Source organism: Podarcis vaucheri (assembly GCF_965113315.1).
Source record: "Podarcis vaucheri genome assembly, chromosome: 2".
Taxonomy (NCBI): Eukaryota; Metazoa; Chordata; class Lepidosauria; order Squamata; family Lacertidae; genus Podarcis; species Podarcis vaucheri.
Window position 1 is genome coordinate 88,179,675 of NC_138760.1, and position 22,253 is coordinate 88,201,927.

A 22,253-nucleotide genomic window follows, 5' to 3' on the forward strand; every position below is an offset into this window, starting at 1 on the left:
GTACCTATTTATCTACTTGCCCCCGGGGGTGCTTTCGAACTGCTAGGTGGGCAGGCGCTGGGACCGAGCAGCGGGAGCGCACCCCGCCGCGGGGATTCGAACCGCCGACCTTTCGATCGGCAAGCCCTAGGCGTTGAGGCTTTAGCCCACAGCGCCACCCGCGTCCCGCAAATTTATTAATTACCCATTAGAAAATAGCATCTTTTTTTTTAAAAAAAGAGCAAAAGCAAGAGGAAGAACAAGAGAGCTCAACAACTACTTTGCCTCTGTCTTCATGGAAAAGGAAAGCAGTGTCCAACTGGAAGATAACAGAATAAACAATGCCAGGAGGGATACCAAAGACAGAAAAAGAGGTAGTAAGGGAACACCTGGCTACTTTAAATGAATTCAAATCTCCAGGGCTTAATGAGCTGCATCTAAGGATACTAAAGGATTTTGCGGATGTAATCTCAGAGCCTCTTTCTATAATCTTTGAGAATTCCTGGAAAACAGGTGAGGCAGGAAAATGTTGTCCCCATCTTCAAAGGCATCTGAACACAGCCCTCCCTGTTTAGGGAAGCTTTTAATGTTTAACAGACTATTGTATTTTAATATTTTGTTGGACGCCGCCCAGAGTGGCTGGGGAAACCCAGCCAGATGGGCGGGGTGTAAATAATAAATTGTTGTTGTTGTTGTTGTTATTCAGAAAAGACCCAGGTGACTACCAACTGGTCACCTTGACATTGATACAAGGAAAGGTCTTAGAACACATAAGAAAACACTTAGAAAAAGATGTTGTGATGGATGAGACCAATAGCGGATCCAACATGGATGAGACCAATAGCGGATCCAACAATCAAGAAGGCAATTTCTGCACCTGCCATAGAGGGACAGATGGGGTTCATCAACCTGGGAAGGTTAACCATCTAGGAGAGGGAAAACTCTGATCCTAAACCTCCACTGGCTTGCAGGATATCTTCAGGAGAAGAAAAAGCTAAGGAGTAAACCCTACACAAATCTGGAGTAGAATCCGTAAGATGACTGGATGGCACTTATTGAGGGAATTTTGTATGCTTACCCTGGTAAAGAGGAGACTGAGAGGAGATACGATAGTCATCTTCAAATATCAAAAGGAAGATGGAGCAAGCTTGGTTTCTCCTGCTGTGGAGGCGAGGATCCGAACCAATTGATTCAACATACAAGAAAGGAGATTCCGACTAGACATCAGGAGGAACATTCTGGCAGCGAGAGCTATTTAACAGCGGAACAGACTCCCTTGGGAGGTTATGGACTCTCCTTCATTGGAAGTGGTGTTACTATTACATTTTGAAGTTTAATTTGTCTGCCCCCAAATCATGAACAAAGCACAAGACATTAGCAACAACAAAACAGTACCGTTATTAACTAGGACCACTTTTTGTGGGATACCAAGTTATTGAACTTATCCTTCCTTCCCAGCAGATGGTTGGCGCTGCCGCAGCTGGTGTTCCTGATGCAGTGTTCTACAATTTGCTTACAGTAAATAAGAAATATATGTGCATCCATGGGCGCTATATCCCCAGCTGCAGTAAACATTAAACCATGTGATAGTAGAAATCTGTTTGCATGGCTTAAACCCCTAATTAGATGGCTTTAGATCCATTTCAGTCCGGGTTCCGTCCTGGTTTTGGGACCGAGACAGCTCTGGTCGCCCTAACAGATGATCTCTGTAGACAACTGGATTGAGGCGGGTTGGGACTGCTGATTCTCTTATATTTGTCAACAGCCTTTGAAATGGTAGATCATGATCTTCTGGACCACCACCTCACCGACGTGGGGATACAGGACATAGCCCGTAAATGGCTATGCTCTTTTATCTCTGGTCGGGGACAGAGGGTGGCGCTAGGGAGGGAGATGTCACCGTGCCACCGGTTTGTGGAGTGCCGCAGGGCGCAATCCTCTCCCCGATGCTTTTTAACATCTTTATGCACCCCCTTGCCCAGATTGTCTGGAGCTTTGGGCTCCAATATGCTGATGACACTCAGCTCTATCTGCTGATGGATGGCCATACCAACTTGGCCCTGGACACACTGACCAGATATTTGGAAGATGTGGCTGGATGGTTTCGTGGGAGCTGATTGAAACTAAATCCTTCGAAGACAGAGGTCCTCTGGCTGGGTCGGGATGGTATGGGGATGAGGGACCAACTCCCTTCTCTTGCGGGGGCCCAATTAGTGCCATTGCCTTCCGTTAAGAGTTTGGGTGTAATCCTTGACGCCTCCCTTTCCATGGAGGCGCAGCTTACAGCAACAGCCAAGGCGACATTTTTCCACCTTCGCCGCATCAAGCAGTTGGTCCCTTGCCTTTCCTGCCCCGACCTGGCCACAGTGATCCATGTGAAGGTCACCTCCAGGCTTGACTACTGTAATTCACTCTACACGGGGCTGCCCTTGTAGCTGTCCCAGAAACTTCAGCGGGTGCAGAATGCTGCAGCGAGACTCCTCAGGGGGTCTCTGCCATGGGAGCATATTCACCCAGTGCTTTTCCAGCTGCACTGGCTCCCGGTGGAATACAGGGACAGATTTAAGGTGCTGGTTTTGACCTATAAACCCAAGCCCTTCACGGCCTAGGACCCTTGTACCTACGGGACCACCTCTCCTGGTATGCCCCATGGAGGACCTTAAGGTCCATAAATAGCAACACCCTAGAGGTCCCGGGCCCTAAGGTAGTTAGATTAGCCTCAACCAGAGCCAGGGCCTTTTCAACACTGGCTCCAGCCTGGTGGAACGCTCTGTCTCATGAGACCAGGGCCCTGTGGGATCCGATTTCTTTCTGCAGGGCCTATAAAACGGAGTTGTTCTGCCTGGGCTTTGGCTTAGAATCAATTTGATTCCCTCCCCCTCTTTCTTTTTTCCTTTCTCCTCCTGTGAAGAGGCTGCATCTTAATGTTTTAATGTTGTTTTTAAGTTGTATTTTAATCAACTTGTTTTTATTATTGGTTGTTAGCCGCCCTGATAGTCTTGGCTGGGGTGGGCGGGGTACAAATAAAATATATTATTATTATTATTAATTAGTTAATAGCATTAGGAGCTCTCAAAATTTCACAAAAGACATTTTTACCAAGAAACTTAAAAAATGGAGTTTTTTTCCCAGAGAGAGGATACACTAAAAAGTGATACAAGTGATAAAATAATACACAACACTTATTTTATTCTTCCAACTACAACATAATTGGTTATATCCAATGCTGCCATTCCATTGTGCAACAGACTTACCCTTGCATATTCTCCCTTCTGATTTCTGCAGCGCCCTCGCACGTGCTCAAAATCTGCGCCAGAGAATAGAGGGCCCCTCTGGAGCGGTTTTTGATGTGCATGTGGAGAGGAGAGGAAGGGGAAGCCCACTGCGTGAGCAGAACTCTACTAACACAGCACTGGATACAACTCACTAGTACAGTATTAGTTTAAAGGTATTCATGCCTATTACCCTTTGTACTTGACATAAATCAACCCAAAAAGTACATTATTTTTAGTTTTCAAATCCAGAAGAATTATTTTAGTCAATCACGAGTGATGTTTTACTCTTTAGTCGTATTTATTATATCATAGTAAAATGTCCCAGTCATTGGCAAGCACTCCTTTTACGATTTATTTATTTGAATGTTTATGATCTGCACTTCTATTTAAAAAAAAAAAATCAAGGCAGCTTACAACATTAAAAAAAAAATCAACCACTAAATATCTATAAAACATAATGAAAGAAATAGATAGATAGACAGATACTGGTTTGTTAAGAATAAGAATTTGTATTTTAAGGACAAAAATGGGCAAGTTCACATCATGGCTCAGTCAGTCCTAACCTATCATCAGCAGCTAATCTTTATTAAAAGGTCTTCATAATTCCCCCCCCCCACAGCTTTAATTAGCCAATTGCTATAATACAACATTCAGCATAATCCTTTGCATGCTTACTTAGAAGTAAGTCTCACCAAATTCAAGGAGGGGGCTTGTTATTCTTTAATATGCATAGACACACTTTCTAAAATCCCACTGACCTCAGTTATTCTCCACCACACCAAAAAATGTTGCTCTCTCTCCCCCCCCCCCCCCCGCATAAGATATTCTGCACTTAGGTATTATAGTAAGTTATGCACAGCATTAAATTTTATAACTAGAAATTTGAAAAAAACATGCTTATTATGATATCAAAATAATGGTGTTCTCACACTCTGAATGCTACTTGCTATTCCATAATTAGCCTACAAATATTTATACTCTTATTAAATTTTACCATCTGTGATGTTTCCCAGAGCACTCTGTGGAACTTAACTTCTGAATAAACAAACTTAAGGTTGAATTACAAGATACCAACAGATAATTGACTAAAGAAATATCACAATCCTCAACCTGAGAACATTTGTGCAAGTCAATGAGCCTATTTTTGTTTTCCCTTCTTAAGAAGGCAGGGGAAAAATTCTACCCATCTTTCATTTCTACGATAACTCATTATAAATAAGCTACACTAAGAATATCTGTCTGAATGGGATGCAATTACTTCAGGGCTTGTGCCTTTTCAATCAGTCAGTGTCCCTGCAGTGTTTAGAGTGGCAGAGGGGAAGTGGCCTGTGGTTAAACAGAGGAAATACCAAGGAATTTTAATAGAGCAAATAGTCTTTTTACTTCCTACAGGGTAGCACTTCAAAGGCAGCCTTGCCCCAGAGCAGACAATGTGTTACAGGGGCCATCAGTCATTTAATAGTATGTCAAGTCTATTCAAAACTTACATACAGCCCAAGATACACAAACAGGACAATGGGTCTTATCCTGCAGTTAATGCTCGGGGAAAGCTCTCTGTGTGTAGTCCCTAAAACTCCCCCCCCCCCCAAGAATAAAAACTGCAGGATCCTGGTCTGTATACATTTTACATTATCAGTGACAAATGTATTCCAATAAGTGATTGGCATACAGATTAAAGTTCCCAGTGCTTAAAAGCAAGTTATAACCTTACGTTTGTTCTAACAGTACAAAACGTGTCAGGTTTTCCCTCACACCGTATCATAAATCTACAAAAGGCTGCATTAAAAAAAAAGGTTTAAATTAATAATGTTTTTTTCTTGCCTCAGTTTTATCAGAAAATTCACTTCCTGTCAGATCACTGAATATCCATTACAAACAAACCAAAATCAGTCAAGCATTATGGCCTTTAAAAAGCTAGTGCTGTTGACCTACAGAACCAGATGTATGTGCAGCTTTAAAATATGCAAATCAAATATCACTTTTGTTATGTGAAACACTAAACCGAAGCAGCAGCTGAATGCATTTTCCTACAGGACCTATCAGTTAACAAAATCCAAGATGCAAATAATATACCCATTGGAGAGTTAAGTTCTTTGCAAACGTTTGGCTTCTTTTGTACTCCCCCCCCCCCTTTTAAAGTGTTTTTTTGTGGACACTTGCCCTTGCACACATACAACTACTCCCTACAAATTCTACCAGTTTTTGGTTTTTTGTTGTGGTTGCTGTTAACTTTTCCCCTCACTCAATGTTATGATCTGAATCCAAGGAAATCTCTGTGACAGTCTAACAAAAAGGGGGAGGCAATGAAAGTCACTCATGCCCTTCGACAAGCGTTCTTCTGGAATCTTTAATAAGGCTGAAAATGGAATGGGGGGGGGAGAAAAATCCCCCAAAAGCGTTACAGAAGTCCTTTTTTCCTTTCCATAAATAAAACAACAAATCACACTCAGGAAACCCATGGGGGTGGGGGTGGAAGTAAACTTCGCAACTGAGCAAAAGCTGCTAACAGGGACAAAAGGTAAAGCCCTAAAACACTCTTTTATCACCTTACAAGCACACCCATTCCCCCCGCTTCCCCTTCGGTCTAATGACTAGGCCTGTAGCCAAACCAGCCTCCGATCATTAAAATAACAAAGCCCAAGCGATCGCCTTTTATCCCTTCTCTCCCAGGGCAGGTCTAGTTAAGGAGGAGGGAGGAAGGCGGAGGGGATAAAAGACCTGTTGAGTGACTTCCCACTTGTTGGCTTCTCCCCTCGGCCGCCCTCCCTCCTCCTTCCCCGAGTTCCTTTGGTGAGAAAATCCAGCCAACCTCCGCCGCCACCGAGCCATCCCCGAAAGTTGCAGAAATGCCAACGCTTCAAAGCAACGGCTGCATAAGAAGAGGGGGCGAGCGAGAGAAGAGAGAGAGAGAGAGAGAGAGAGAGAGAGAGAGAGAGAGAGAGAAAGTAAGCACTCAGTGGCAGAGACAGAGAGAGGGTTGGAGCTGCTGCCCCCGTTGCAGAAATGTCTCCCGCTGCCCTTTGCTGCGAGGTTGCACTGCACGCTGCTGCCCGTGCAACAGCCCAGACGCGCCACCTGCAAGCTCGTCGGCACGCGGAGCTCCAGGGCTTCTTCCCTCGCCCACCCCGCCAGGCACCCGCTTCCTGACAGACCTCTGGGCACCTCTCCCCCCAAGTTCTGCTAACTCGTGCAAGAAGGGCGAGGAAGCAAAGGGAGCCCCCAGGGAAAAGCCTGCTCAAGTCACCTCACCGCCGACGCGTAGAAAAGAAGCCAAACACAAAAGAGTCTTTCTTCCTTCCTTTCGTTTGTTCTTTCTCTCTCTCTCTTACCTTCCAGCCACAAGCATCTCCCGCTGGCCCCTTCCTGCCCCCGCTGCCGCTGGTCCCTCCCGCGGACACGGCCAGCCTCGGGCCATCGAAGCAGGCAGTGAGGGAGAAGAAGAAGGAGCAGAACTTCAGCCAAGGTGCCATCGTCTGCCTTGCAGCTGCAGCAGCGCCCGGAGCCCCGAATGAAGTTGCTCCACAGGCAACTTCAGGTTGGAGAAGGCAAAGGAGCGGAGGGGAGGGAAAGGGGAACGGCGCGCATGCGCGCAGCAAGGCACTGAGACATATGTCTATACAGTTAGCGCTCTCTCTCTCTGTTTTCTCCTTTGCCCCCACCCCTACCTTGCCAAGGATACGATGGGGGGAAGGGGGAGGGGCTGGACAACCACTACCATGTGTCTAGGTGCAGAGGTCAATTGTCCGCCCCTTTCTCTCTCTCTGTGTGTTTCCCCCACCCCGGCCTTCTAGGGCTTTATTATTTAATTTGCAACATCTGAGATGCAGTAAAATGAAGTGAGACCGTTTCTTTCCTTCCTCTGCCCTTGCATCAAAGGGAGAAGGGGAAGCTGTTCAAGAAGAAAAGAAAAGAAGCCCCCCCCCTCAAAAAACAAAAACCCAACCCAGAAAGTTGAAAAGAGTGGGAGGTTTGGATCTTGACAAAGAACACCAAATAATTCACTCCTGGGGTGTTTACACGTCCAGAAGTACAAGCGCTCATAATCCACAAATAGGGAGTTTGGAGTGAATAGCAAAAGTAGTAGAAATGCTTGTTTCCCCCTCTTTCATTGCTTACCGTGGAACTGGAAGAAGAGTCAACCGACTTGATAAGCCCATGTCCTTGGAAGGATTCCAGGGTTTCCCTATTAAAATGAATTTCATAAAGTCCATGGGTTTGCTGGTAGAGGCAGTTAGGTTCAGTGGCTGATGCACCCTCATGAGCATTTACACACACACACACACACACACACACACACACACACACCAATATTACAACCCATTCAAATGACAAGGGGGGGGCTTCAAAAATACCCTCACTTCAGGCATATAAGGTTTGTTACACTGAGACACAGTGCCCAATATCACCTATTAAGCTTCACATTTGAGTAGGGTTGAGTCTCCTATTTTGACACAGTACCCACTATAAACCACTGGTTTCCCATGTACCTTTGGGCTAGCAGGACATTCCTATAAAAACTTCAGCCCTACTGAATCAGATCAAAGGTCTGGCTAGCCTAGAGCAGCATCCTGTTTTCCACAGTGGCCAGTCAGGTAGGAAGGTAGGCAACTGCCTTATGCCAGCTCAGACCACAGGCCCATCTAGTTCAGCCTTTCTCAACCTAGAGTCCTTAGATGTTCAACTACAACTCCTATCATCCCTGACCACTGACCATGCTTTCTAGGAATGGTGGGAGTTGTAGTCCAACAACATATGGGAACCCAAGGTTGAGAAAGGCTGGTCTACATTGAGTTGCAATGGGTCTCCAGGGTTTCAGGCAGGAGTTGTGGCAACAATAGCTCAGCCATGCAGTGAGCGAATAAATACTATTGTTTGTCTCTCCTGAACATGCTACCCTTCAGCTTCATCAAATGACACCAGATATCATTTCTCCACACTATGCCTAATTTTATACACCTTTATCATGCCCCTCTGACTCATATTTTTTCCAAGCAAAAAGGGCCCCAAATATCATAACCTTTTCTCATAGGGGAGTTGTTCCAGCCCCTTGATCCTTTCCATTGCCAATTTTTGCACCTTTCCCAGCTCTACAATATCCTTTTTAAGGATTGGCGATCAGAACAGGACACAGTATTCCAGAAGTGGTAAGATCTTATATTTCTATTAAAAACATCACATTGACAGATTTATTTTCAGTCACTAACATTTTAATTCAGTGTTGGCCCTATTCAATGTTGGCCCCAAGATCCATTCTCCTGGTTAGAACTGCGGGTTCATATCCCATTATGTGAGCTTGAGACCGAACCACAATTGCCACTTGAATGCCCGTTTACCAAGACTGAGGAGATCCTTGTGGATACCCTTTACAGCTCTCCATTGCAGCAACAGTCCAATTATTCCTCTTCCCTGCTTCCTGCCTCTAATACCTACCTTACCGCTGCTTGTCATCCATGCCGGCACCTCCTGTATATTGCAGTATACATTAGCCCTACTGAGACATTAACTGGTGTGATGGGTAGACATGTGTTCAAAGCGCTTGTGGGACTACATCTTTAGCCCTGGCCCCTTCATTACATGGCCATAGGCCATGGGTTCAGTGTAATAATCTCTCCTTTGGATGCCTTCCTGATTTCATTCTCCATTACAGGATCTCCCTTGGCTCAAGGGGCAATGGTACAGTCTCCAATGCTAAATTACTTTCATAGCCTGGTGTTGCTAACCACAGCAATCCCATGGAGGAAGATCTGCCCCTTCTGAGACTTATCTAGTTTGTTTGACTCTATGTTCTCTTTGACATACAGAAAAGGGGGCTTTCCGAATTCCTCCAGGTTGCCTTTCAGTGTTCACAAGTGAGACTAGCATATTTTGTCACTATAGATTAATTCTGGTAGCTGCCACTGCCTTATTCATTCATACCGAACCAGATCAGCAGCCGCCAGATGTAAAGCTGACATAGCCTTTAGACACAGTTCTTTAAATCTAATTTAGGTGGCGTTTCAAACTACTGTCAATCCTTCCTCTATGTTGTATCAAGCAATGTTTTGAATGTTTGACAATGCTGCTAAATGGAAGAGCTGTGAATAACAGAGGGGCAAAGAATCAGCTAAACAAAAAAGGACTTATTTAGGCCAAGAGAGCATAGCTTCAGGCAAGAAGGAAGTGGCATTCTCACTGATTCATGTGCAGTACAATCCTGCCTATGCATGTTTACTCAGAAGTAAGTTTGATGGTGCTCAGTGGAGGAGTTTATTCCATAGAAAGCATGCTTAGGTTTGCAGCCTGGATTTGCATGGGTATTAAATGCTGGAGATAGAGATGGAAAGCTGAGGAATTCCTTTGATTTATTCAATATAATTTTAGCAACAAAGCAATGTTTGTGTCTCATATGGAAGAAATCAGTGATATATCACTAGGAAGTTGATCACTTAGAAGGCAGCTAGAATCTGAGGACACTAACAGTATAATCCTACACATGTCTATCATAAATAGTAAGTCCTATTGAGTTCAATGAGGTTACTCCCAGGTAAGTAGATAAAGGATTGCAGTCTGAGTCATACAGGACACTTCCGACCAAGTTATTCAAACTCAAGAGACATTGCAATTCTGCATGGGAACAGACTCTTCTTACCTGTGTACCATTTGTATGAATTTATGGCTGAGACATAAATGATTCATTCTGCATTTGTAAGAACTCAATCCTTTAGTGTGGCAGCACCCTGCACCTTGGAACTCCCTGCCTCTTGAAATCAAGCAGGCTCCTTCACTGTATTCTTTTCAGGTCCTGTTAAGAATAGACAAGCCTACCCAGATGCTTAGAAAGTTGAGGTAATTTTATCTGTTTTAGTATTTTAACTTTTGTATGTTTCAAAGTAGGGCTGTTAATTCTTCTCAGTTTTATTTTTATCATTTTGTAAACTGCTTTGAGGGTGTTGTTGTTGCCCCAAGTGAGTGAGCATAAGGTCCAGTTATGCTTTTTAAGAGTCTCATTAAAAGGGTTTGTCTTACCACCCAGATAGGCAGGAAGACACAAATTGTAGTGGAGAGACAAAGACACCTAATAGGTGAGAACTGGTTTCAATATACATTCCAGGAACAAACAACCTGAGATTCCGGGAGGCTGAACTTTTGACCCTAGGATGGTAAGATGGTTACAGATTCAATTCACAAAACAGACATGTTCTAGTATTTTGTCACAGTTACACATTCCAGCTCTTAAAATTTATTACATTCTATTGTATAACCACAACTTGTGAATACGTGCTACAATATAACTAGCCCTTTAATATTTTTGCTTCCTACCCAATCCTTAAAGCCCATCGCTTCGAGGTACTGTAAAGGCAAAATAAAGCCATAAGGCAAATACTATTAAGTGCTGCAGATTCCTTAGCACAATGCATCTCCATAGTTGGGGTTTCAAATCCAGTTTCCTCTTCCTTCACAACAGCTTCTTGTTGCCGAATAAATATGAATACCTTTGACTTGGAGCCCACTCAAAAGTCATGGCTATCAGCATAATGAGTTCTGCAGATGGTTTTAGTTGCCATTCTCCTCCTTGCTGCAAGCTAAAAACTTTCTCAAGCTTCTTCAGCAGCTGCTCCCAGATGGAGGAGACATGTGGAGTATGACAGTGCCCCTAAGGAAATGGGCAAAATCTCAAAATAAGAACAGTAAAATAAGCAGTTTTGCAGAGTGATCAGAGGTTTCCCACCAGTCTTTCTATCACTTGTGGGAGGGGAGGATCTTCCTGAGATTTTAGTACACATATATTACACCCAAACTCACATGTCTGGCACTGGCATAAAAGAATGCCATAAATCCCTCCCTGCAGGGAATACCACTTTGCTGTGCTCTTGGCTGTAAAAGTGGTGTGTGTGTGTGATGGAAATGTAGACTGCAGCCTTATGTCACTTATCCTAGGTAAATACTTAAGAAAAATGTTTTTAGAATTTGGCCTTAGACTGTTAGCAAAATTAACTTATTTCAATGCAAAGTTTGCTTAAATCAACAGAGTTTGCTTCCAAGCAATTATGTTTTGGGATGTAGGGTGGATTAGTTAACAGGAGTCACTGAAAACAGTTATTCACTCCTGGAAATCAGTTTCCTACATAAAACTGAATTTTATTATTACTTCTCAGTTTCATATTTGCGCAAAAGTTTAAAACACAACTCAGCTGGAAACCTCAAAGTAAGTTTGGGCATGCCTCATGTCATATATCTCCCTAACCAGGGGACTGTCCCCTCCAAGATCTATGGCAATATTCTACAGTTGATACACAACAAAAACCCTACAAAGCAACTACAAAACTTTGGCACCGGTTTGGATGGGATCCAAAATTTTGGATTTGTAGTTAATTAAGCTGAAGCACTAAAAGGTTTCTTCAGTGCTCATGAATGAGTGATAACCTCAAGTGACAGTAACAAGTAAGAACCTACAGGTATGCATTCTGTAGTAAGTTTGGGGTCACCACAAATCATATACCCACACATCCAGGCAAATGTCCTCTATGAGACAGTATGCAATCATATCCACGCCAAAGCTTTATTGAGGCACAAGACATTGTCAAATATGGCACCCAGTGTCAATCAAAGTGAAAATATGTAGAAATTCATAAGAAATTGGGGGTGCACACTACCAAAAAATGAGTGCCACACAATATCCAGGACACAGTCCTCTATGAGATTTCACTGATTACATTCAGTTAAAAACTTTCCTTGGGTGCAAGACACTCTCAAGTGCATGCACCCATGTCAATCAAAGTCAAAATATGTATTTTTTAAAAAATTAAAATGGAAGTAGGGGTGCATACCCCAAGATAAGCTTTGGACTGCCACAAATCACACACATATACGACAGTGAAATGCATCCAGCCAAAAGCTTTCCTTCACAAACCATAATAAAAATAGGTAGAAATTAATAAGGAACTGGGGGTGCACCCCTCAAAAAAAGCTATTGAGCCATCGTAAATCATGCACCCACACATCCAGGACAGTGTTGCCTACATTTAAAGCACTGAATTACATCAAGCCCAAAGCTTTTCCGGGGTCCACACCTACCAGTCAGAACATGTAAAAAGTAATAAGGAACAGGGTGTGTGCTATCCATAATAAGTTATTGGCCACAACAGGTCATAAATTCACACAATGAAGAGATGTGTTGTGACACGCAATATTGTCAAGGGTGTGTACCACACCAGCAAAGCCAGAATATTTTATTGGGTGGGGGGCGGGGGAGAGGTCAGTTATGGCTCTTCTGTCCTACCTTAGGGAAATGAACATAGGCCACTTACCTGTTAAATGGAAGTGCTCCAACTGGAGATGCCATTTTTGTAATCTTTTTTCTTTCTTTTAAATAAATACTTAAATTAAATTAAATTAAATTAAACAGCTCTTCCACAGAAGGGTGCATAATAGTTTCTTTGGTATCTGAAGCAGAACGTATGTAGTTCCAAATCATAGCCAATAAAATATCCACGCTTCAATATAATCTAATACATGTATCCGTCTTCCAAAAATTAAGTTTACTACAGTTGTGCTGTAAAGGTGCTATTCTACTAGGGAAATCCACAAGCACCTGTCCATTGCACCAACATGTACTTGAAAAGGAAGAGCAGTCACTTTGAATACAAAAAGAGAGCTTTTGTGGATTTCACTAATGGGTGGTGATTATATCTGTCTGGAAAGGGTGGGGTTGATAAAAGCTATGCTGACAACAAAGATTTATCAAAAGCTTATTTTGGGATGCTCACCTGCACTTCTATATACATGCCTTCATGTAGCAGAACTATAGCACATAGCTACATATTTGAAATGGCAGTGGCCATTAGGTTGATGATTATGTCTTCAGGCCCCCCCCCCCAATATTTGGGCTGGGCTTAAAGGTAAAGGGACCCCTGACCATTAGGTCCAGTCGTGACCGACTCTGGGGTTGTGGCACTCATCTCACTTTATTGGCCGAGGGAGCCAGCGTACAGCTTCCGAGTCATGTGGCCAGCATGACTAAGCCACTTCTGGCAAACCAGAGCAGCACACGGAAATGCCGTTTACCTTCCTGCCAGAGCGGTACCTATTTATCTACTTGCACTTTGACATGCTTTCGAACTGCTAGGTGGGCAGGAGTAGGGACCGAGCAATGGGAGCTCACCCCGTCACGGGGATTTGAACCGCTGACCTTCTGATCGGCAAGTTGTAGGCTCTGTGGTTTAACCCACAGCACCACTTTAATTTGGCAGATAACTGGCTTCCATGTGTTCACATGCACCCATCCATGCCCCTATATTCCCTGCATGTAGAATTTTCCCATGGATACATTCCCTGCACGCAGAAATCAAATATGTGTACACACCCTTGGCATGAAGTTCAGTGGGAATCATTCCAAATTAATGTCTCTAGGGTTACATCTTTACAGGGCTATCAAATAATTGAGTTTATATACATACTTAGGGGACATATTTTTATTTATTTATTAAATTTACATTCTGCCCTATACTTGCAGGTAAGAGGTTCGTTTATAATTATTTTGGGGGAAGGATTCGTGTTTTTTTGTAGCTGCATTGTTTTATACTTTCTGGATGTCCCGTTATCGTATCATAAAGTACCGTAGTTATGTTCTATGTTATAAATCAAGTACTGCTAGGAATTTATTGATTTTGTTTTTCAGTGTATTACTTTTCAATAAAATGTTTGATGTGGCATAAGCAAATTTTTTTCCTGAAAGTGTGGCCCAGAGAAAAAGTTTGAGAACCGCTTGTCAAGAGAATGAGTGATCATTTGATGATATTTCTTTGCCTCCCCCCACCCCCCATGATAACACTTACCTGTGAATGTACTGTGCAGGAGCATATTTGTACAGGTGAAAGTATTTTGGATAGTGAACAGTGGGGGCTGGGAGCTTCTATGTGGAAGAATGAAGTGAAAATAGCATTACATGGCTTTTTAGCTGTAGCTGTCAATAATTGTTGTATAAACTTAATTAAGGGCTGGTTTACATACTGGGTTGCTTTAAATTGCTCCACATGGTAACTGTAACTGCACATCATTTGGTTGCAGTGTTTCACCACGGAAGATGAATATTTTTCAGCATGTCCTTTTTTTCTTGCCACTTGTAATAGCTTGGTTTGAAAAAACCACCTCACTCTCTCTTTCTTTGAGGTCTGACTATAGGGCATCCCAGAGGTTTTCAACCTTTTTGAGTTCATGGCTCCCTTGAGCAACCACACTCTTTCTGTGGCACCCTTGTGGGGCTCAGGAGCCCAGTTGTGTCACCCCTTGCCTGCAGAGCTGGCAGTCCCTCACCCCTTTTCAAACACCCTCCCTTGCGAAGTATTCCCTCAGCCTCCTCTCTTCTCCCCTCTCCTTGGGAGTCCTCCAGGAAGCTGCAGCTGCTGCCCCTGGTCTGTGAGCTGCTTCCCCTGCCCCAAAGAGAGGTGCGTCCTCTTACTGCCCCACAGGGGCCTGGGAAGCACCCCCTGGCCAGCCCCAGAGGCATCATTCACCTGGGGAGCTTGTAGTCAGGGCTGTTGCAACAAACAGCTGTTCAAGCCTTTGGGAGGCAGAGACGCAAGAGGGTATCAGAGGAGGGAGGGAAGGAAAGAGGGACAGAGGCCAGTGTTGCCTGCAGCACCCCTGACCATCATTCAAGGCACCCCAGGGTGCCACGGCACACTGGTTGAAAACCCCTGGAGTATCCTGATCAAGTCACTGCTCAGCCTTCCTGAAGGAAATTTGAAGCATAGGACAAGGGGGTAAAGATGCATAAAGATTGCCCTCTAGAGGAATAAACTCTTCTTGACCTCTCAGCTGCTTTCAGTAACATGGTATCCTCCAGAAGTGGCTGTCTGGGTTGGGGGTGGGTGGCTCTGCATTGTGATGGTTCTGGTCCTACTTGGGTGGTTGTTTCCAGATGTTATTCTTTACACCTGCTGTTTTTGCAATGGATGTGCTGGACCGATGGTTTTGCCTAAGTAATGGACAGGATGAGAGTAAACAAACAGAAGCTCAATCCAGATAAAACGGAGGCACCCTAGACCAGATGAATGGGAGGTTGCCTGCTCTTGATAGGCTTATATTCCCTCTAAAGGAGCAGGTACTTGGCTCGGAGGTCTTTCTGATCCATTGCTGTTACTGGAGTCTGAGATGGCTCAGTGGCGCAGAGTGCCTTCCATCAGCTTTGGCTGGTGACCCAGCTGTGTTCCTATCTGAACAGGAAAGGCCTAACTTCTGTCATATATGCCCTGGCAACCTCTACGTTAGATTACTGCAAAGCATTATACGTGGGGCTGCCTCTGGAGACACTTCAGAGACTTCAGCTGGTGCAGAATTCAGTGGCCAGGTTGCTCACTGGGGCAAGACAGCATATAATACCAATCCTGGCCTGATTGCACTGGTTGCCAATTAGTTTTATAGGTTAAATCCAGCACTTTGAATTGGGATTGTCCACAAAAGGCTTGTTCCTTTTGTTTTCTTCACCTCTCCACTCCCATCCACTCGCAAGCTTCCTCCAGCTCTGAAAATGTAACTTCCAAAAATTCCCCTTAGGGATTTTCCGTGTCCCCCTCAGCATTTCCTTTACCCTAACACAGTGTTGCCCAACCTTGCGTCTCCAGCTGTTTTTGGACTACAATTCCCATCATCCCTGACCACTGGTCTTGCTAGCTAGGGATGATAGGAGTTGTAGTCCAAAAACAGCTGGCAACTTAAGGGTGGGAAACACTGTCCTAACAGTTTCCCATATTTTTTTGTTCTGAAGGCTTTGTAGAAGAAATCATGCCATTACTTTTAATCTCAAGTAATCCTATGTACACAGAACAAAACAATGCTACTGGTTAAGTCAGGACCTACATTTCCCCCCATGACAGCTCTGACTTTGAAACAGCCTTAGGTGCTGTGCTCTTGGCTGAATTAGTTCATTGTATGAAAGCCAAATTAAGAAGCTGTGGTTGCAGTCAATTGCCTTTGCCAAACCCTGATCCATGTGGAATTCAGTAGAGCGCTTGGCTTTCAGAGGCTGCAGTTCAGTGGACAGACTTGAGTACATGTTTTGCATGCATAACGTTTCAGGTTGAATCCCTGGCATCTCCTGTTAAAAAGCACCTCAGGTAGAAGGGCTGGGAAACATTTTTGCCTGAGGCTTGGAGAGTCAATCCAGACACAGCAAATAGTATTTGACTAGAGAAACCAAAGGTTTGACTCTGTCAGATTTATCAGAGCCAAACTATAAGTGATGTGCTTGGTTTTTGTTTATCAAAGGCAATCATTGGGTGGGTAAATGGGTGGTCTGGATCAGGAGTGGTCAAGGGCATAGGTCAGTGGTACAGCAGGTGCTTTGCCTACAAGAAGTCCCAGGTTCAATCCCTGGGGGACTCTTGCTTGAAATCCTGGAGATTTGGCGACAGTCAACATCAACAACAGTCCCAATCCAGATTCCCACCCTTGCAGCTATTTGGTAAACAACAGCGAAGTATGCAAGAGTCAATAATGTAGTTAAAGTCAGGTCTACTTTGGTCCTAAGTCAACCTAGGCTCATGCAACTGTGAGGTTTGTTTGACTTAGCCCTATTATTCTGGCACCCATATTAGGGCAATTATACACAGTGGATATGATTTTTGTTCTTCCCATGGGGCCTCTGTGCAACATGAAATTGGCAAGCACCTGAAAGTGCCTCATTTGAATCCCTGCTGGCTCCTCCCACACACAATCTAAAACTTACAGGATGCACACATAGACAGCTTGGCTAACAACACCCAGCTTAAATCTTTCCCTTCCTGCCCCTTGAGCTTTTTTTTTTTTTTTTAAGGCCTGATGAAGATTTCTGGGAACTTGAAGGTGACTATTTTATGACACTTGAGTTGTGCTAATAACAGTATTGCCCTAATCTGAATTTGCATTTTTCAAAACTTTTAAGCTGTATTATTCTGTCTGCTGTGAATAGCATAGTGTGCAATTATCTCATATCATAACATTATAGTGTTCCTGTTTTCAGCAGACTGTTTTCACCTTAAGCCATATAGAATTTTGGTTATTACTGTCTGCTGGCTTTCTAACCTTGTAAAACAGGCCTTGTCAAAATTGGGGTCACCAATGTTTTCTTTTGACTAGTTTAAAACTGCACGTCTACACGGTGCCACCAGAGGGGGTTCATGACACACAAAACCCAAACTTTGCTGTGGTATTTGTGAGATGCTGAGAAGACACCAAAAAATGTTGAACAAATTCAGCAGCAGCCCCTTTGGAGACAATACATGATGCCCAACAGTTTCCCTCATGAGGGAAGTGTTAGGCAGTGGTTAGAAAGTTTGGTTTGGATTTCATGTCCCCACTTGGGCCTAGTCCTCACAAACAGATGAGGTAAACCTGTTTCAGGGGCACTTCAGACTGCAAGTGTGAGATGTCAGGGGAAAAGTGTTCTAGCCTAGACTTTCCACTGACATTTCACCTTCTGGGTGCAGGGCACTTTTGGGGGCCCCAACCGTAGACTGAAAAGGTACAAACTGGAAATCAGTTTACTAGTTCATCTGCTGTTTGTGAGAATGAGACTGCAGTAGTACTCATACCAACCTAGGAGTAAGGTTAAGTCCAGTCCCCTGGACGGTTAAGTCCAGTCAAAGGTGACTATGGGGTGAGGCACTCATCCCACTTTCAGGCCAAGGGAGCCGGCATTTGCCCATAGACAGCTTTTTGGGTCATGTGGCCAGCATGACTAAACCACTTCTGGCGCAACAGTGACTGAAGCCAGAGTGCACAGAAATGCTGTTTACCTTCCCACCGCAGTGCTACCTATTTATCTACTTGCACTGGTGTGCTTTCAAACTGCTAGGTTGGCAGAAGCTGGGACAAAGCAACGGGAGCTCACCCTGTCACGGGGATTCGAACTGCCCACCTTCCAATCGGCAAGTCCAAGAGGCTCAGTGGTTTAGACCACAGTGCCACCCTAGGAATAAAGCCTCTTAGAACAAAGGGGACTTACTTCTGAGTAAATGTGTATAGGATTTCATGTGGCCATGTGCCCTACTCCACAAAGGGCAGTCCTCTATTTGAAGGGCTGTCTGGTCCAAGTCCAGTTTAAACCATGAATGGGAGGGAGGCAAGGAGGGAAAGTTTCCCAACAAGAATTAGCCCTTGGGCACCAGACTGAGCAGGGACACAATTCTTCTAGTGAGATGTGCTACATTTCTATTTAAATGACAGCAATTACTTCTAAATTTGCATTGATATGTATACATTAACACATGCGGTTTTTATGCAAATGTGTCTCCTTTTGTTCTCTTTTTGGTGCTGCCTACATCAATGGCCACTGGGCCCATCACCTCCTGGCAAATAGATGGGGAAGAACTGGAGGCAGTGAGAGATTTTACTTTCTTGGGCTCCATGATCAGTGCAGATGGTGACAGCAGTCACGAAATTAAAAGACGCCTGCTCCTTGGGAGAAAGGCGATGGCAAGCCTAGACAACATCTTAAAAAGCAGAGACATCACCTTGCCAACAAAGGTCCGTATAGTAAAAGCCATGGTTTTCCCAGTAGTGATGTATGGAAGTGAGAGCTGGACCATAAAGAAGGCTGATCGCCGAAGAATTGATGCTTTTGAATTATGGTGCTGGAGGAGACTCTTGAGAGTCCCATGGACTGCAAGAAGATCAAACCTCTCCATTCTGAAGGAAATCAGCCCTGAGTGCTCACTGGAAGGACAGATCGTGAAGCTGAGGCTCCAATACTTTGGCCACCTCATGAGAAGAGAGGACTCCCTGGAAAAGACCCTGATGTTGGGAAAGATGGAGGGCACAAGGAGAAGGGGACGACAGAGAATGAGATGGTTGGATGGTGTTCTTGAAGCTACTAGCATGAGTTTGATCAAACTGCGGGAGGCAGTGGAGGACAGAAGTGCCTGGCGTGCTCTGGTCCATGGGGTCACGAAGAGTCGGACACGACTAAACGACTAAACAACAACAACAACAACATCTCCATTCTAATAGAATTGTGCAGTGAAGGGCCTTGATCACTATCTTGTTGGTGTGGCTACTATATTGTCCTGTTCTGTGCTAGCCAAGATTTTTCTTATCAGATTTTTCAATATTTTGCATCTCCTATATAAATCGCATCTCAACTGAGCAGTGTTAAGCAATTCAATACAAGAGCTAAATAAACTTCAAAAAGACAACATATATAAACAATTGAAGACTGGTGTGCGTGTTCACATTTTCCTATAAAATATGACTCTTAGAAAAGTGGAGTTAAGGCAGATAAAACCATTCAAAAAACAAACACTATGCAGACAGGGGTACCCTGGGAAATGACTTTACCATCACAGTTATTAAGACTATTAAGAGATGTGAAGATTATGGGGGGAGAGGGAGAGAGCGCGCACAGGAAAAATCAGCAGAAGAGTATAGTGAACAGGCAGAAGTGGGAAATACATTCTGATGATGTGATTTAAAATAACACTTGTGCATCATACAGTTAAAAACTGTATTCTTCACAAATTGTACAGCTCACTATGAAAATCTAGAAATTCCAAGAAAACGAGGCATATATATGCATTCCAATGAAAGCCTGCTACGTAATACAAACACCCTCTTAAACACACAACAACCCTTATCATGGTATACTAAAGCAGGCAAGAGGGTTACAATCAGTGAAATGGAGCTGATCAGACCTTGTGCCGAAGGAAAACAAACACAGTTAATTTATTGTGTTTTTAAATGCTTATAACTAAAGCAGCCAGCTCCTCTGCTCTAACGAGCAAAAGCGAGAGATCACAGGACACAGTATTAGGATCTCTCTGTTTAGTCCAAGGAGACAAGTCGTCCTTTCACTCTGGTGCTAGGACCTGTCTGAGACTTGTACCGAGTTGAGCTTTCTTCTTGAAAAGCAGCAAGTGAATAGGCCCACAGTTAAATGTAGTGCTTATAATGCTGGCACTCCAGTATCTCACTGCCAATAGCAAGTGCCCTGCCACCACAGAGATTAGGAGGAATTCAATTTACTGCGTTTTGTAATTTTGCCAAGTGTAGTGATTTGTTTTCTATTACTCATGCAGAGGTCATTCTGCAGAGGGTGAAAATGGAATGCAAACTTTAAGCCAGCTATGCTAGGCAACTGTGCTCAATACTTTCCAAGAGCTCATCTGAAAATTACTTCAGTACTACTGGGAATCCATTTTACCTACCGTGGGGCATTCCAAATTAATTTTTTTAAAGTACCCAGTTTGCGCAGCTCTATTTGCTTTTTCTTACTCCCACATCCGTGGTCAGAACTGGTTAAGAACTGCAGTTATGGAGACTGACCATAGGCAGGTATACTTGGAAGTAACTCCTCTTGAGTAACATGGGATTTACACCAAAACAATGTTATAAATCTCAGTCTATCCAGGTTAAGGCCATTGGCATGCTACTATAGATTTCCAAGTACTCCATTACAGTCCAGTAGTTACATGAAAAATGTAGCTCTCACTGGTAAGCGGAGATGACATTTGTTCTGCTTGGTGATAATTGAAGACACTCTTTTCCTAGTCAGAAGTTAATTTACACTGTTTACAGCGCTGTTTTGGCATTTTCCAAACTTTTTTGCCAGAAGTAAATGAGGCTTTAGAGACATTGATCCAATTACAAAATAATCAGTTCTATAGAATGGAGAGAAAAAAGCAAATAAGATTAACAAGACAATGATTAAGGAAACAGTGAGTTAATCCACTGAATAATAACATTAGCTGCATCTATTGATTTCCTAAACAACCCTGGTTTGGAGATTATGAGTCACAAAGATCTCAAATTAGTGGCATTTAATGACACAGGTACAGAAAGGGGAGGATGAGCAAAATGAAGGTGTTTGCAAATCTTTTGTTCAGTATGTCTTTTGTCAGAGTAAGTAAAATAAACTTCAGAAATCCTTGTTAAGTGTAACATTTCCTTGTATTAGAGCAGCCCATTAAAAGTTTGTTAAGCCAATGGAAAAGTATTTTGCCTTTGTTCAACATATACTGGATCCTGGATTTCATTTGGGAGAAAAACCAATCCAAGAGCCTTGTGGCCGCTTAAAGATTAACAAACTTATTATGCCATAAACATTTGTGGGCTTGAGCCCACCTTATCAGAGGCATAAAGTGAAATCTTAGCTGAAAGATATATAAAGGAGAATTTTGTAAAGTGAGAGTTGAATGGCAATGAGACGCAAAAATTACAGTCAGCATATTTCCCCAACCCCAGTCCTTTCAGAATGAGATCCTACTAATTGCATTTGTTTAGAAAGATGATGTTTTACTTTATGAATCCCTCCCGTTACTTTTAAATCCCAACTATGTGATGCTACAGACTATTTATTTATATCTGAACAATGATTAACAGCCTTGAAAGAGAATTTCAAACTAGACCTGTTCTGTAATCCTTTTCAGGAAAACACAGAAAGACTGCCACTTTACATGGCTAAAGAGAAAGCCACACAAGGATTCAATATGGCTTCTCTACTGTACACTTTGCAGTAGTCCCTGCGTATGAAAAATAATGACTCAGTGGCTTGGATCAGAACTTTGCTTTTAGGAACAGAATAAAGGTTAATGGAATGGGGCTTTCCTATCTGCCCCTTGCCCCTGCAAATCTGACCCCGACAGATGGAGGGCCCTTGAGACTGGTGAGGGGTTTTCTGCCTGTGGAAGCTGCAGGAGGAAGTGGTCGAAATTCATCTCCTCCATTTTGCATGAACAGAGGAGCAGCTTAGAATCCAAGAACACAGAGTTGAGAGGAGCAGATTGCACACCATAACTTTTGAAGTACATTTGAAGCACATCCGCTGCCCAAGAATTCCCCAAGGAAAGTGTTTGTCAAGGGTGCCAGTAACTGTAGCTTTGTGATGGGCAGTAGCAGCCAGTGAGGCAGTATGGCTGGGACACTTGTGGCTCTCCTGGAGCCAACCCAATGTTTCTGCCACCCAAAACAAACAAGATGAACTTTAACAGGGAGAAATGTAAAGTATTGCACTTGGGCAAAAAAAATGAGAGGCACAAATACAAGATG

General features: G+C 43.5%; 1 protein-coding gene across 1 annotated transcript in view; it reads right to left on the reverse strand.

Moving 5' to 3' along the window:
• IL17RD (interleukin 17 receptor D) overlaps window positions 1-6,876 on the reverse strand; it is a 58,530-nt gene extending 51,654 nt beyond the window's left edge. Inside the window, exon 1 of the mRNA XM_082209611.1 lies at window positions 6,584-6,876. Coding sequence (XP_082065737.1) covers window positions 6,584-6,724 — 141 coding nt within the window. The 5' untranslated portion in view covers window positions 6,725-6,876. The remainder of the gene's footprint in view (window positions 1-6,583) is intronic.
• Between the last annotated feature and the right edge of the window lie 15,377 nt (window positions 6,877-22,253).